General features: G+C 43.5%; 1 protein-coding gene across 1 annotated transcript in view; it reads left to right on the plus strand.

Annotated features, from left to right (window-relative positions):
- Positions 1-4,239: 4,239 nt before the first annotated feature.
- Positions 4,240-16,853, plus strand: part of LOC121862497 (small cysteine and glycine repeat-containing protein 2-like) — a 56,622-nt gene continuing 44,008 nt past the window's right edge. Inside the window, exon 1 of the mRNA XM_042360803.1 lies at positions 4,240-4,281. Within this exon, the coding sequence (XP_042216737.1) occupies positions 4,240-4,281 (42 nt within the window). The remainder of the gene's footprint in view (positions 4,282-16,853) is intronic.

Raw genomic sequence — 16,853 nt, forward strand, 5'->3', positions numbered from 1 at the left:
TTGTGTGTGTGTGTGTGTGTGTGTGTGTGTGTGTGTGTGTGTGATTCTCTTGTAGCGTAGTCAGTTTAAGAGAGTGTGTTGTGTTGAAGTTAGTGGTCAGCGAGTGTGTTGTGTTGAAGCTAGTGGTCAGCGAGTGTGTTGTGTTGAAGTTAGTGGCCAGTGAGTGTGTTGTGTTGAAGCCAGTGGTCAGTGAGTGTGTTGTGTTGAAGTTAGTGGTCAGCTAGTGTGTTGTGTTGAAGCCAGTGGTCAGTGAGTGTGTTGTGTTGAAGTTAGTGGTCAGCAAGTGTGTTGTGTTGAAGTTAGTGGTCAGCGAGTGTGTTGTGTTGAAGAGTGGTCCAGGTGTGTGTGTGTTGAAGCCAGTGGTCAGTGGTGTGTTGTGTTAAACCAGTGGTCAGTAGTGTGTTGTGTTGAAGTTAGTGGTCAGCTAGTGTGTTGTGTTAGGTTGTGGTCAGCAGGTGTGTTGTGTTGAAGTTAGTGGTCAGTGAGTGTGTTGAAGCCAGTGGTCAGTGGGTGTGTTGTGGTGAAGATTAGTGGTCAGCTAGTGTGTGTTGAAGTTAGTGGTCAGCGAGTGTGTTGTGTTGAAGTTAGTGGTCAGCGGTGTGTTGTGTTGAAGCTAGTGGTCAGTGAGTGTGTTGTGTTGAAGCTAGTGGTCAGCAGGTGTGTTGTGTTAAGCTAGTGGTCAGCGAGTGTGTTGTGTTGAAGCCAGTGGTCAGTGAGTGTGTTGTGTTGAAGTTAGTGGTCAGCAGTGTGTTGTGTTGAAGCCAGTGGTCAGTGACTGGAGGGTGTCGCGTTCAAGCCAGCGCCATCAACAAGTGTGTCGCTGAGGCCAGAGTGTGATCAACAGGTATGGGTCGGTGGCGTGCATCTCATTATTCTGTTATCACGCTGTCATCTTTATTTTATGCAAGGAACCTGCCTGGCCAGTGTGTTTTTTTTTTTTTTTTTTTCGAGCAATAGCCCACCCGGCACATGACCCATATCAAGGCCTGTGGGGCGCAAATATAATAAAATAATAGTAATTATTATGATAATAATAATAATAATAGTAATAATAATAATAATAATAATAATAATAATAATATTAATAAAATTAATAAAAATATTTAAAAATAAATAATAATTATAATAAAAGAATATAATAAAAATAATATTTTTTTTAATTATAAATATAATAATAATAATACCCCCTGTAATAATAAAGACCCACAAATAAATACCAAAATAAAAAATAAAAATATCAAGAGTGAGAAACAATATATGTATGTTGTGTTGTCAAAGTGAGAGAAACAATTTATACCCTGCAATTGTGTGTAAATGAGGCAGAAAGACAGATCAGCAACCTGGGACTTGGTCACAAATTTCGTGATGCCATATGGCAGCAGGGTCTACCATTAGACAACACATTATGCTTCCAATATCTTCCCAGGCGGTAGTACCTCCCTGTTTGGTAGCTGCCTGCTGTGTGTGTGTGTGTGTGTGTGTGTGTGTGTGTGTTGTCGTTACTTGCAAGGGAAATGGTGTCAAACTTAACCAAAATTAACCCAACCTAACTTAATTTAGTATCTTAACCTAACCTAACGTAACCGAGGCTGCATTGTACAGCCTGTGATAGATTAGATTAGGTTAAGTATATTTTATTACGGTGTTCAGAAGATGGAAGAACACACTTACTATAGGTTCATTTCAGCTACGATACCCAAGATGGCGTCGAAATTGTACAGAGACGTTACCTGGTGCTGTGGGTTGGATTTTATATCAGGTTTCTGGGGGTTTGTGTCTCTCTCAGCCTCACTATAGGACTGGTATCGTCAAGACTCGCTAGTAATGAGCGAGATTGGTGCGGTTCCTTTGTCACATTCTCTTTGTTTAGGGGAGGAGGCGACAGGTGCATTGTGGGCCACCCTCCACCTGTTGATTGATAGGGGTGATGGCAGATGTTGTGAGGGGGTGATGAAGGGGCTGATGTGAGAGTTGTGAAGGGGCTGATGTGGGGGTTGTGAGGGGGTGATGAAGGGGCTGATGTGAGAGTTGTGAAGGGGCTGATGTGGGGGTTGTGAGGGGGTGATGAAGGGGCTGATGTGAGAGTTGTGAGGGGGTGGTGAAGGGCTGATGAAGGGTTGTGAGGATGAGAGTGGTGGAGGTGGATTGTTGTTGTGGTGGTTGAGTCGATTGGCTGTGGTGGTGGGAGAGGTGATAGTGGAGGTGGATGGCTGTGGTGGTGGTGACGTTTGGTGGTGGTGGTGACGTTTGGTGGTAGTGGTGATGTGTAATGGTGGTGGTTGTGGTGTTGGTGGTTGTGGCGCTAGTGGTTGTGGTGCAGGTAGTTGTGGTGATGGTGGTGGTTGTGGTACTGGTAATTGTGGTGCTGGTAATTGTGGTGCAGGTAGTTGTGGCGCTGGTGATTGTGGTGCAGGTAGTCGTGGCGCTGGTGGTTGTGGTTCTGGTGGCGCTGGGTGAAAGCTTAAGTCATGTCTCACAATATAAAACATTCCAGAAAATCAATTACGAAAGGTTAGTCTCCTTGACAGCCAGAGAACAACTTACCTGGAGCCACCCCCTCCCCTACACCCCCCCCCTCACCGAGATAGCCCCCCCTCACCCGAGATGCCCCTCCTCCCCCTCACCCCGAGACACCTCATCAACTTCCAACTGTTTACATTAGTATCGTCTTTTTTTCTTCTTTTCATTTCAACTTGTAGTCATGAGAGAAACTATACACTTTGCTAGAGTCTTGGTGCAATTACGGAACATTTTTTGGTCAACGTGTCTACGTGTACGAGGTCTGTTAGTCGTCACATCTCCACTTTGGTTGTGAAATTTAACGTACTCGCCTCAGAGAATCCTGGCGCAGTTGTGTTGTTGCACTAACAGGCTTCAGCTTTCCCGGCGACAATAGTTCGGGAGGTCGTAAGTACAGGAGGAGAGTGGGAGAGGAAGGCAGTCCAGCGACGGTGCGGTGTCGAGTGTCCTGCACAAGTAGGTCAGCCTCGCTCCCAACTGGAATAGGCGTTCCAAGTTCCAGCAACAGTCTCGCCACTTTCCAGTACATATGACGGCAGCCCTTCCTAGCAGTGTTGTCAGGGGTTGGTACTTCGGGCTATGTAAACATTCACCCTTTTGTCTGGTTAATGTTGTCATTTTCTCTTCGTTAGTCTAGTGAGATGGTTAACTTTGTAAAAAAAAAAAAAAAATGTTCCAGAGATAATCAGCTATGGTTCCAGAGATGAGGTTATGGTTCCAGAGATGAGGTGGTTCCAGAGATCAGTTATGGTTCAGAGATGAGTAGTTATGGTTCCAGAGATGAGTAGTTATGGTTCCAGAGATCAGCGTTGATGAAGTTATGGTTCCAGAGATGAGTAGTTATGGTTCCAGAGATGATCAGTTATGGTTCCAGAGATGATCAGTTATGGTTCCAGAGATGATCAGTTATGGTTCCAGAGTTGATCAGTTATGGTTCCAGAGATGATCAGTTATGGTTCCAGAGATGAGTAGTTATGGTTCCAGAGTTGATCAGTTATGGTTCCAGAGATGAGTAGTTATGGTTCCAGAGTTGATCAGTTATGGTTCCAGAGATGAGTAGTTATGGTTCCAGAGTTGATCAGTTATGGTTCCAGAGATGATCAGTTATGGTTCCAGAGATGATCAGTTATGGTTCCAGAGTTGATCAGTTATGGTTCCAGAGATGATCAGTTATGGTTCCAGAGATGATCAGTTATGGTTCCAGAGATGAGTAGTTATGGTTCCAGAGATGATCAGTTATGGTTCCAGAGATGAGTAGTTATGGTTCCAGAGATGATCAGTTATGGTTCCAGAGATGAGTAGTTATGGTTCCAGAGATGAGTAGTTATGGTTCCAGAGATGATCAGTTATGGTTCCAGAGATGATCAGTTATGGTTCCAGAGATGATCAGTTATGGTTCCAGAGATGATCAGTTATGGTTCCAGAGATGATGTTATCATGGTTATGGTTCCAGAGATCAGTTATCCAGAGTTATGGTTCCAGAGATGATCAGTTATGGTTCCAGAGTTCAGTTATGGTTCCAGAGATGATCAGTTATGGTTCCAGAGATGATCAGTATGGTTCCAGAGATTATGGTTCCAGAGATGATCAGTTATGGTTCCAGAGTTCCAGAGATGATCAGTTATGGTTCCATGGTTCCAGAGATGATCAGTTATGGTTCCAGAGATGATCAGTTATGGTTCCAGAGATGATCAGGTACGGTTCCAGAGATGATCAGGTATGGTTCCAGAGATGATCAGTTATGGTTCCAGAGATGATCAGGTATGGTTCCAGAGATGATCAGGTATGGTTTCAGAGTTGATCAGTTATGGTTCCAGAGATGATCAGTTATGGTTCCAGAGATGATCAGTTATGGTTCCAGAGATGATCAGTTATGGTTTCAGAGTTGATCAGGTATGGTTCCAGAGATGATCAGTTATGGTTCCAGAGATGATCAGTTATGGTTCCAGAGATAATCAGTTATGGTTCCAGAGATGATCAGTTATGGTTCCAGAGATAATCAGTTATGGTTCCAAAGATGATCAGTTATGGTTCCAGAGATGATGAGTTATGGTTCCAGAGATGATGAGTTATGGTTCCAGAGATAATCAGTTATGGTTCCAAAGATGATGAGTTATGGTTCCAGAGATGATGAGTTATGGTTCCAGAGATGATCAGTTATGGTTCCAGAGATGATGAGTTATGGTTCCAGAGATGATGAGTTATGGTTCCAGATATAATCAGTTATGGTTCCAGCAGTTATGGTCACAATAATAGTAGCCAGTCCTGGTTTACAGTACAATGGTCCCATCTTCATTCCAGCACAGAGAAAAAAAACACTCACACATATAGTACGTATATTTCTCTCCCCCAACCTAAATTATACAGTCTATGTGAAATTAAAAGCGACACTGATTTTTTTGACGAGGAATAAGACGCCCTTATTATTTTTTTCCCACAGCTGAAACTTTTCCTTGTAGTTTCCAGTCTCGCTTTTCCAGTCTCGCTTTCCTGGAAGAGAAAGAAAGAGACCTCAGTTGTATTCTCGCATTCAATATAACGGTCTTCTTTCTCCATATAGCCCGTTAAATAGAGTTTTCATATATAAAGGACTACCTACCTCATATAGACCGTTAAATAGAGTTTTCATATATAAAGGTACTACCTACCTCATATAGACCGTTAAAAAGGTTTCATATGTAACGGGCCTCAATCTAACGGACTAAGCTGTCACATATATTACGTTAAATAAAGGTTTCACTGTATTCGGTGTGGTGCCATGGGGGGTCTCTTTCTCTTACCTATCTACATGATTTATATTCATTTCCTAGAGAGGAAGATGGGGAGAGGAGGAAGAATTATCGTTTTAACTTCCCCCTTTAGCAGGTGGCTCAGTGCGCAGTCATGCGAATCGTGCGCACCTTCTGACGACTGGCATGCTAAAAGAACCTTTGTCTCTCCCTGCTGATAATTTTTTGTTTTGTGTCGTGCGTGTGTGTAGTTTCTTTTAATTAATGGGTGAGGTGGGAGGAGGGTTGGTATCTCTTCTGTCTTATACATTAAATGAAAATTACTGATGTTTTTTTTCTTTTCTTTTCAGGTGAGTGGGAGGTTGTTATGGTGAGTGGGAGGCTGTTATGATGAGTGGGAGTTGTTATGGTGAGTGTGGAGGTTGTTATGGTGGTGTGGGAGGTTGTTATGGTGAGTGGGAGGTTGTTATGTGGTAGTGGGAGGTTGTTATGGTGAGTGGGAGGTTGTTATGGTGAGTGGGAGGTTGTTATGGTGAGTGTGGGAGGTTGTTGTAGTGAGTGTGGGAGGTTGTTATGGTGAGTGGGAGGTTGTTGTGGTGAGTGGGAGGTTGTTATGGTGGTGAGTGGGAGGTTGTTATGGTGGTGGGAGGCTGTTATGGTGAGTGGGAGGTTGTTATGGTGAGTGGGAGGCTGTTATGGTGAGTGGGAGGCTGTTGCCCATGGTGAGGTGGGGAGGTTGTTATGGTGAGTGGGAGGAGGTTGTTTATGGTGAGTGGGAGGTTGTTGCCGGTGAGTGTGGGAGGTTGTTATGGTGAGTGTGGGAGGGTTGTTATGGTGAGTGGGAGGTTGTTGCTGAGTGAGTGGGAGGTTGTTATGGTGGTGGGAGGCTGTTGCTCTTGGTGGGAGGTTGTTATGGTGAGTGTGGGAGGTTGTTATGGTGAGGTGTGGGAGGTTGTTATGGTGAGTGGGAGGTTGTTATGGTGAGTGGGAGGTTGTTGTTATGGTGAGTGGGGAGGTTGTTATGGTGAGTGGGAGGCTGTTATAGGTGGTGGGAGGCTGTTATGGTGAGTGGGAGGTGTTAAGTGGGGAGGTGGGAGGTTGTTATGGTGGGGTGGGAGGCTGTTATGGTGGTGGGAGGAGGTTGTTGTTATGCAGGAGTGGAAGTGGGGTGGGAGGGAGGCCGTTATGGTAGTGGAGGCTGGTGGAGGCTGTTATGGTGAGTGGGAGGCTGTTAGGTGGAGGTGGAAGGATGGTGAGTGGGAGGTTGTTATGGTGAGTGGGAGGCTGTTAGTGGGAGGTTGTTATGGTGAGTGGGGGAGGTTGTTATGGTGAGGGAGGTTGTTATGGTGAGGGGGAGGTGTTATGGTAGGAGGTTGTTATGGTGAGTGGGAGGCTGGGTTATGGTGAGTGGTGGAGTGGGAGGCTGTTATGGGAGTGGGAGGTTGTTATGGTGAGGGAGAGAGTGGGAGGTTGTTATGGTGAGTGGGAGGTGTTATGAGTGAGAGGTCGTGGTGGAGAGAGAGAGAGAGAGAGTGTGTGTGTGTGTGTGTGTGTGTGTGTGTGTGTGTGTGTGTGTGTGTGTGTGTCATGGTAGCAGGACAGACCAAGACAACAGTACATCGTCAACAGAGAGTAACAACAGATGGTAGTAGTCACAGCCACTCACCCACCACCTCATCCACCACCTCATCCACCTCATCCACCCACCCACCACAAAGACCAACGTTACCAAGAGTAGTGTCGATTCATTGATTAAGTAATGTAGGCAAGAGCTGTTGATGGAGGTAACGTAGATGATATTAAAAGTTGAATTGTCCAGTTGTTATTCTTTATTTGTTTCTCTTGTTCGTTGTGTGGTTATATTACTGTTACAACTTTATATAGATAGATATTTGTTTAGATATACTTTTTATTAATGATCTATCGTTCTGGTAAAGAAGCCAGGCTATTGTGTCATGTCAGGCGTGATTTTTTGGCTTGATAGACGGATGTGGTTTAGCACGTGAGGGATATTTTATTTACCGAGGCAGTTTATGACACACACACTCGCATACGGTAGTAGTGGTTGTGGTGGTTGTGGTAGTAATAGTGTTGGTCAGTAGTGGTGGTGGTGATGAAGATAGTGTTAGAGGTATCACTGGTGGCTGGTTTATTTGTCGTGGTGGTAGGTAATGATAGTGAGGGTGATATGTGTTGTAGGTTGTGGTGGTGGTAGTAGTGATGGTAGTAATAGTATTAGTGATTGTCGTGTTAGTATTGGTGGTGGTTGTAGAAAAGGTTGTATTGGTAGTGTTGGTAGTAGTTGTAGTAATAGTAGTGATGGTGTTGGGATGATGGTAGTAGTGGTAGTGAGTTATTGTGGCATTGAATATTCTAAAGCATTTGTAATCCATATGATGTTAAAGTCTTTACAAGGTGATTTACCTCTTTACTTGTAGCACAATGTGGATACTGTCTCAAGGTATCAACTGTCTTACCATATGTGATAAAGAGCTGTACCATAACACACACAGTAAGCTTTGACCTGTCTCCGAAAGGTTCTATTTTCTCACAGTCTAGGACGTAGTGTTGGAGTGTAGTGTGTGGCCCTCTGTCGTCTGGCCGCATACTGTCCATTTTGTGTTGTTCACATCAGCATGAGGGTCATACTGCCAGAGGTACTTATATCCCAACCTTAGTATAGCGGTAACAACATCTCGTGTCTACTGATCTTGTTACTTGAGACATCTCATCATGGTAGAAAGTGAATTGTCTAGTTCCTGTTTGCATTTGTCATTTTGCTACAAAATCACCTACAATTTCTTTCCCAATTACAGTTTTCAGAGTTCTGCATGAAGCTCATTATTGGGCACAAGTTTAGCTATGGCGTCAACACTCAGGTGCTTATGTGAGAAGGGATCCGCAAGAAGTTGATCCTAAGGATCTCCTCAACAAGGCTCACTTATTTGTATCTGGCTTCAGAGACGCACTATGAGTTGAGGGTGTTAGGGCAAGTAGTGAGGATAGGGAGTCACTGATGATGAGACTGTCTGTGACAGTGACTTCAGCAAGTTCCATGGCAATGACTATGATAAATAGTTCAGTTGTTAATTCTACCTCTTTTACCGCCAGTCAGTCTCAATACCACCGCATCCAGTCCAGTCCGCATCCAATGTGTGTTGAGGCTATGTATGTGTACTTATTTTGGTATAGTGTTGTAGGTAAGGACTATGTACGGTCATCTAGGTGGGTGTGAGGGAAAACTCAGCCAGAGTGGTAGGAAGTGTAGCTGGTATGGTTAGGGCAGACATCCTCACAGGTGGGGTGTATCTACTCATACTGTCAGCTACCTGTTCCATAACGCGTACACCCGAGAGGTTTCTTTGACGCTTATAGTAATATGTATGAACCACCACCCAGCAACCCCAGGCCTGTCGTCAAGTTGACTGGGTGGTGGTGGTAGTGGTAGTGATGGTGGTGGTAGTGGTAGTGATGGTATTGGTAGTGAAGGTGGTAGTGGCAGTGATGGTGATAATATTAGTAATGGTGGTAGTGGTAGTGAAGGTGGCTGTACAGTAATGGTATTGATGGTAGTAGTGGTAGAGATGGTGGTAGTGGTGGTGGCAGGAACAGCTATCACTACGTTACATGAGTTTCATTAAATAACAACAAGTTTGGTAGTATTGAAAATCTTTCTCTCCAGATTCATATGAGGCGAGCTGAGGGCTCTCACGGCATGGGGGAGGGGTGAGAGGGGAGAACGGAAGAGAGGGAGAGAGAGTGGGGTAAGAGGGGGGGGTGAATGAGAGGGGAGAGAGGGACAGACAATTGGGTGAGAGAAGGAAAAACCCTCATACACCATAACGTTCATAACACCATAACGCTCATAACACCATAACCACCATAACACCATAACACTCATAACACCATAACACTCATAACACCATAACGCTCATAACACCATAACACCATAACGCTCATAACACCATAACACCATAACGTTCATAATACCATAACACCACATGTATGGATTTTCTGCCACGTTACAAAATATAGAAAGAAAATTATACACGTTTATATAATACTGATAAATGATTACCCTCGACACCCCTGTAAACCCGGTAAAAAAAAATATATTTACAGATCTTATGCGAAAGACAATGACACCACGAGCGAAAGTATTTGATAAAAACACATGAGGCAAACTGTTATTCACCAATCATAATGTAACTAATTTTATATTATGAATGAAGTAACTAAGTTAGACCCACCACAGTAGGTTACGAAATGTCTCACAATCACGCCTACCAACCCGAGTGAGACAACATCAGATTCAGATTTGCCCCCGAGGGGGCTAGTTTATTGGGCACCCCCTTACATCCTGTGCAAGGTGAAGCGCAGAAGCGTTTACAGCGCCCAACAGGGAAGTATGAAAAGTTCACACTTGCCTTTATGACTCGTACATTATGGGCGTAAAAGCCTGAAGGGTCATAGGTTCTGTCAAGTTACATAAAGTGAGAGAATGATGAGTGTGTGGGGGGAAAGTTCCCGGTACATTTTATCTGTTTATGGCAAAGAGTGGCAGGTCCCTAATAATGTCAAATGCCAGGCCTGTGACTAGGAGGAGGGATATCTGGTCTGGGAGGGTGAGACAACATGATTGTTCAGTTCCAAATTTATCTGCCCTCTCCTGAACGATATTTATTTTACTGAGTGTACACATCATACACGTACACAAGAAAAACACACACACACACACACACACACACACACACACACACACACACACACACACACACACACACACCAGCCAATACAGCCACTAGCAGTAAATTCCACGTTATAATGATAAATTGACCAGTAATGGTATATGTATGTTGGTTCATATTAATTGTAGGTCGCGACTACCCCAGTCTGCCACTTACCATGGCCACCACCACCTCAGTCTGCCACTTACCATGGCCATCACCACCCCAGTATGCCACTTACCATGTCCATCACTACTAAAATCTGTCTCCTACTCTGGCCACACACACACACACACACACACACACACACACACACACACACACACACACACACACACACACACACACACACACACACACAGTTTGCGACATATTCTTACCATTCATCACCAAGCACTCGGCCTGGTGCCAGTCACCAAGACTCATGTCCAGGGTATAAAAATGGTGACGTGTTTATCGGGACACATGCAAATATGTTTCATTTAATGTGTCTCAGTCATGAGCCCGGCGTGTGGGAGGTACGCTTACGTCGATGACTTGTGTTGTGTGTGTGTGTGTGTGTGTGTGTGTGTGTGTGTGTGTTGTCAATGGTACATATGAGTGCAGATTGTGTAAGTAAATAATTCCAGTGTATTATGTCAAGGATGTAGTGTTTGGAGATGAATATTTGGCAGTCCTGTACAGAGAGGTACTGTGAGAGTGTACACAGGCTGTGATGACGGCTGTGTGGTGTAATGGTCAGCAAACGAGCGGTCTGGGTGCGATCCCCGGGCAGGGTGAAACTATGGACAAGATTCTTTACGCCATTTGCCTCTGTCTACCCAGCAGTAATTGGGAACTGGATGTTAATCGATTTGCAGATCGTGTTCCGGGGTAATGGTTAGCCAGTGCAGTTGGCGAGTTGTCCGGTCTTTTCGGACTATTCCTTGACACTGGGTCATGCATCTCGTTAACCCAGTGTTTACGCCTAGGTGGCAATGGTTCGGCCATCCTCGTTACACGAGGGGCAATAATTATTATTATATCATTATTATTATTATGGTGTAATGGTTAGTGTTTAATGGTTCATGGTGGGTGAATAGATTCCGTAACGTGCTGGGAGGAATTGTGATGATAGGGAGACTGATGGTGCAAGGTATGGTAGTCAGTATCAGTATGGTGCAAGGTATGGTGATCAATAGTAGTATGGTGCAAGGTACGGTAGTCAGTATCAGTATGGTGCAAGGTATGGTGATCAATGGTAGTATGGTGAAAGATATGGTGGTCAGTATCAGTATGGTATAAGGTATGGTGATTAATAGTAGTATGGTGTAGAGAAGTGTGTTAGTGGTTGTTGTGGTACATCACAGTACAATACAGGTTGCGGTACAGCACAGGTAGGTGCGGTACATTATATATAGTTATGATACAGTACAGCACAATACGCGTTGCAGTACAGTACGGTACAGTACAGTACAGACTGCCACACGGAGATACAATGACATGCCCTTTAATGTGAAAACAGAGAATGAAATTTAGAATTCCGTTCGTGGACTCACAAATCATGGGACTGACCAACGCAGTAATTGGCCTATTTTTTTATTTTCATATTTTTGTAGAACAACGAAGCAAATTCTATTGTATAAATATACAAGGGTTAGCCGATGTCATACAACCACGGTGACAAATACAACCGTTGTTATCGACTGTTGCATGATGTATATTTTTAGAATTACTAACAATAGATTACATTTTTTTGGTGGTTTTAAGGAAGAAACTGCGAAAAAAGACACGAATTACTAACGTACGGGAATGATAATAGCTGGAAAAGGTAACGTCATGTTTTCATAGCACCCATCTCTCTGATTGTAAACAAACGATAAAGATGGCGCCCACTTGTGATGTCTGCCATGAATAAATAGTACAATTACGTTATCTATATGTATGCTCAAATGTATACATGGTGAAACAATTGTATACTTGTATGACTATCTATGTATGTATGTATGTATGTATGTATGTATGTATGTATGTATCTAAGTAGCCTGTTGATTTAGATATTTTAAAGTCGTCGTACTCAAGGGGTTATCATCGTACTCAGGGATTAAATTATCGTACTCAAATGGTTAAATAAAATATCCTTCACCATCTGAAGTAATGGAAGCAGTGAATACAATAGTAGATGAAATATTAATATGGTTAAGAAGTAAGTGTCGTTGTGAATCAAGAATCTCGAGGGGTGACTTAGAGGAACATGCTGGACCCGGGTATTGAGACTATCATCGACTTGTTTACACACTTGCTACTGTACACTTCCCCCTATAGATGTTGTTTACAGTGTATTCTAATCATTTAATACATGTGAAATAGAGGACAGCGGAAATATTTATCCAAAGACGGTTTTTACACAAAGTTTTCTTCTTCTTCTTCTTCCGCCGCACCTGTCCTGTTAACCTCACCCTACCACCGCGTACCTGTCTTGTAAATAACCTCGTCATGGTAATTTCCTCTTCTCATCTCTGACAGCATAAAACAGCCGCTGCAAGTGCCTCCAACTCCCAACATCCTGTACAACACTCTTACTGGAAACAACGTGTAGACAGTTTTCTCTCGTAAGTTCTATAAACTCTATTTGGGGTCGACTCTTACAGTTAAATCAAAAGAGTTCCTGCTTCCTCTTGGTCTAGTTCGTGATGTGTTAGTGGTGTTTTGATATTTATATAATTAAACATCATTCTGTTATTGTAAGTTTATATAATGAGGATGGTACAGTTGTCTACACTTTGTCCCCAGGAAGTTACATATACATAGCTAGCTGGAGGGCCTTATCTCCCCAGGTGAACCAAGCTCTTACAGTATAGTTTATACAGTTTGTCAGTGTTACGCTGTTGTGCTCACTAGTGCGGTTGTTTGTTACACCCGACACTGAATCACGTACTGGATCACACATTACACTCACATCATCATCTTGTTACACTCACTAAACATTTGTGTGGTGGGCTGAGGCTCAGACCCTCCAGCACACCCTCTGTCTCCCTCAGATGTAAAGTCATGACTGGCTCCGTGTCTGGCCCTAACTTTTTCCCCCAAGTAACTTTGGGAAGTGTAGACTGACATCTTTCCTTACCTTCTCCAAATTAGTCGCTTTACCACCTTGACCTTCTCCTAAAATGAATAATAATGTCCCGTTGTCTCTCACGAAGGTCCACGTTCACTGGTTTACCTCAATAGATCCTTCCATTGTTTCACTCACTTCTTGTCCTTTGAGAAGCAGAAGAGATTACCTATAACTCTGTTAGATTGGTTTAAGAATCCCAAGACCAGACACTGAGCGACGTTATAGCAGGTGTAGGTACCAGGAGATATACACAAGTCTCCTCACAGCAACATATTCGGTGAGATCAGCCATACACAGCGACTGTCACTACTTTTAACGATAACACGATAGTTGACCTGAGAAGAAGTGTGAGAGAGTGACCTCATCTAACTCAGGACAACACGGCCTCACTATTAAATTGTTTGGAGTCATTAGTCATGGAAACGTGACATACTTTATGGCCGCTAACCAGAGTGCTTACAATACACTCCACTAACCGCTCAGCTTTCCCTGTTTGTTCCTTTATAAGAATGTAAGGAAGGCACAGAAAAATATCTACTAACCTTTCCTTAATCGCTCTACACTCTCTAAACCACAACAATAATTCTTCACCACCGTAAGAAAACGCAGCAAAAATCTCTGATAATCACCGTCATGGGAACACGAGGGGGACGTCCTGGCCCAATGGAACACCACACTGGCGCGGGGTCGCCTGATCAGTGACGTGACTCAGGACAGCAAGGTGACATAATCATTGACACTAACGCGAAGAGACGGATATGTCATCAGTGACATACACCCACTAGAAATTTATTCGGCATCCGTGTCATATTGTATCACGCCGTAAGAGTGCCGAATAATTTTTTAGTGGGTGTACCCCCCCCCCCCCAAGATAATGTCACGTGTTCAATGACGTACCCAAGATACTATCACAGAATCAGTGACGTAACACAGGTGAGGATCAGTGATTGGACAGTTCTGTGACCAATTATATCCTTAATTGGAATTAAACACGGGATGATAACATCACAGAGGGAACACACTTGTTTTTGTTATTTGTTAAAGTGTGGAATTTATTTTTTACGTGTGACTTTTAAAGATTAATAACGAATTTGTATAATGATTTAAAAAGTAATGTTTGATTGGCCGAATTATGCTCCTTTGTGTTGTGATGGTGATTGTGTGTTGTGGTGGTGATTGTGTATTGTGATGGTGATTGCGTATTGTGGTGGTGATTGTGTGTTGTGGTGGTGATTGTGTATTGTGGTGGTGATTGCGTATTGTGGTGGTGATTGCGTATTGTGGTGGTGATTGTGTGTTGTGTTCATTAGTGTGATGGTATTTGTATGGTGTAGTGAAGACTATGATATTGTAGTGGCTATGTTATGGTGGTAATTGTATGGTTTGATGGTGATTAAATGGTGAAGGAGGAGACTGTATGGTGTGGAAATATTAATGACATGATACAGTGAATGTCTAGTATGGTGGTGATGGTGACAGGTCATGATACAGTGATAGTCTAGGATGGTGGTGATGGTGACAGGTCATGGTACAGTGATAGTGTAGTATGGTGGTGATGGCGACAGGTCATGGTACAGTGATAGTGTAGTATGGTGGTGATGGTGACAGTGATGGACGAGTGTTGGGTGTAAATATTGTGTTCTCTGGGTGTACTTATTACCACCTTTGTTCTCAGTGAGTTAGTGTGTTTGTGTATATGTTAGGGACCAATGCTTAAGGTATAATCCTGGTGTAAAATATGACCCACCTCGCGTTTACCGTCCAGGGGAATAGTGTCATTGTTTTAATTTTCCAATAGTTAAGGTGCTTGATTAAGTCTTTGTGAGTAGTTAATATTTCCTGTGAATTTCAGATTCAGATTTGCCCCACGCAGGCGAGTGGGTCAAATATTTCTTGCTTCGGGGCAGGACGGATCATGGTGGGTGGGGTCTTTTTAACGCTGGATGAGAAAGGGGCAGTGACATTGGCGGGGTGGGGATGATCACGATGGCTTGGGACGGGCCAGTTGTGTTAGGCTAGGATGAGGGCAGGTCAGCAGAGAAAGCGAGAGCGGGCAGGTGGGCCACCCAGAGTGAGGGCAGGGGTATAAATCTGTCCCCGCAGCTAGCCGGAGTTATGGCGTCCGGCACAAGTCTGGTGGGGAGGGCGAGGGCGGCCACTGACGCTAAGTAAATGGGCCACGTGTCTGGGGGGAGAGGAATTTTATGAAAGTAAGGGGGAGGATAAGGGGAGACAGAGGGTACATTGATGGGAGGATTGTGACTTAGGATGTAGGTTAAGGATATTTAGAGCAAGAGGGAGATACTATTTTGAATGATAGATAGGATTTTATCGGTATTGTCACCTGAAGATTAGGCACCCCTACTAATTTCACCCGATGCTTATCAATCTAACGTTAGCCTAACCGAACTGAACCGAACCTAACTCAACCCCCTGGTAGCATTAGGTTCCTTAATCATCAGGTGAAATAAGCTGGGGTGCCTAATCGTCAGACGTGTAATAGTATTTATCCTTTCTCTGTTTGTCTGTTCGTCTGCCCGTTCGTGTAAAAAAAAAAGTCCGTTTCATTCAATATCTAGAAAAAGGCCTGGTGGATCGACACAGACTTCGGTACGCAAGTTTATATCAGGAAAATCTTGGCCATGTTCAATAATCAGCAGTAACCTTATTTATTTACCTGAGATGTGACTTTTTACGACCAAGAAAATTTTAACGGGAGGAAGTAAACCTTTAAGTGTGGTCCTCGTTTTCACAGTTTGGTTATGAGTACAGTATGCGTGTGTAGGTGAAGGTGGTTTGTGTATACATTGATCGTGTGTGTGTGTGTGTGTGTGTGTGTGTGTGTGTGTGTGTGTGTGTGTGTGTGTGTGTGATTAAAGTGAGTCTACCTGTATCGTAATGTACAGTGAGTCTATCTGTATCGTAATGTGAAGTGAGTCTACCTGTATCGTAATGTAAAGTGAGTCTACCCATCGTAATGTAAAGTGAGTCTGCATGTATTGTAATGTGAAGTGAGTCTACCTGTATCGTAATGTGTAGTGAGTCTACCCGTATCGTAAATAAAGTGAGTCTACCTGTATCGTAATGTAAAGCGAATCTACCTGTATCGTAATGTAAAGTGAGTCTACCTGTATCGTAATGTGAAGTGAGTCTACCTGTATCGTAATGTGAAGTGAGTCTACCTGTATTGTAATGTAAAGTGAGTCTACCTGTATCGTAATGTAAAGTGAGTCTATCTGTATCGTTATGTAAAGTGAGTCTACCTGTATCGTAATGTAAAGTGAGTCTACCTGTATCGTAATGTAAAGTGAGTCTACCTGTATGGTAATGTGAAGTGAGTCTACCCGTATCGTAAATAAAGTGAGTCTACCTGTATCGTAAATAAAGTGTACACGTAACATGATGGACTCGCCACTATCAAGTAGCGACTATTGGCATACCTGGCGCACCTTGGGGCAAGTTTGGGATTTATGACCTGGTTTTTTTTTATACTTCTTGGGGATATCAAGGCACTCACCTACACATGTACACACACCACCCACCCACCTGTACGTACACCCACCACCCGCCTACACATGAACACACACCACCCACCTACCTGCCCACACATGAACACACAGCAACCCACACCACCTGCACCCATAATATCCTTCCTTGAACCCATTGTCCGGACATCCATCAGTAATGAGCTGAACATCTTACAGGCACAAAAGTTTACCGCTTAACTTCTCCTCCAGCATCTGTTAAGCTTATTAGTGTTAAAATACAAGAATAGGTTAG

The sequence above is a fragment of the Homarus americanus genome, unplaced genomic scaffold, assembly GCF_018991925.1.
Source record: "Homarus americanus isolate GMGI-L3 unplaced genomic scaffold, GMGI_Hamer_2.0 scaffold31037, whole genome shotgun sequence".
NCBI lineage: Eukaryota > Metazoa > Arthropoda > Malacostraca > Decapoda > Nephropidae > Homarus > Homarus americanus.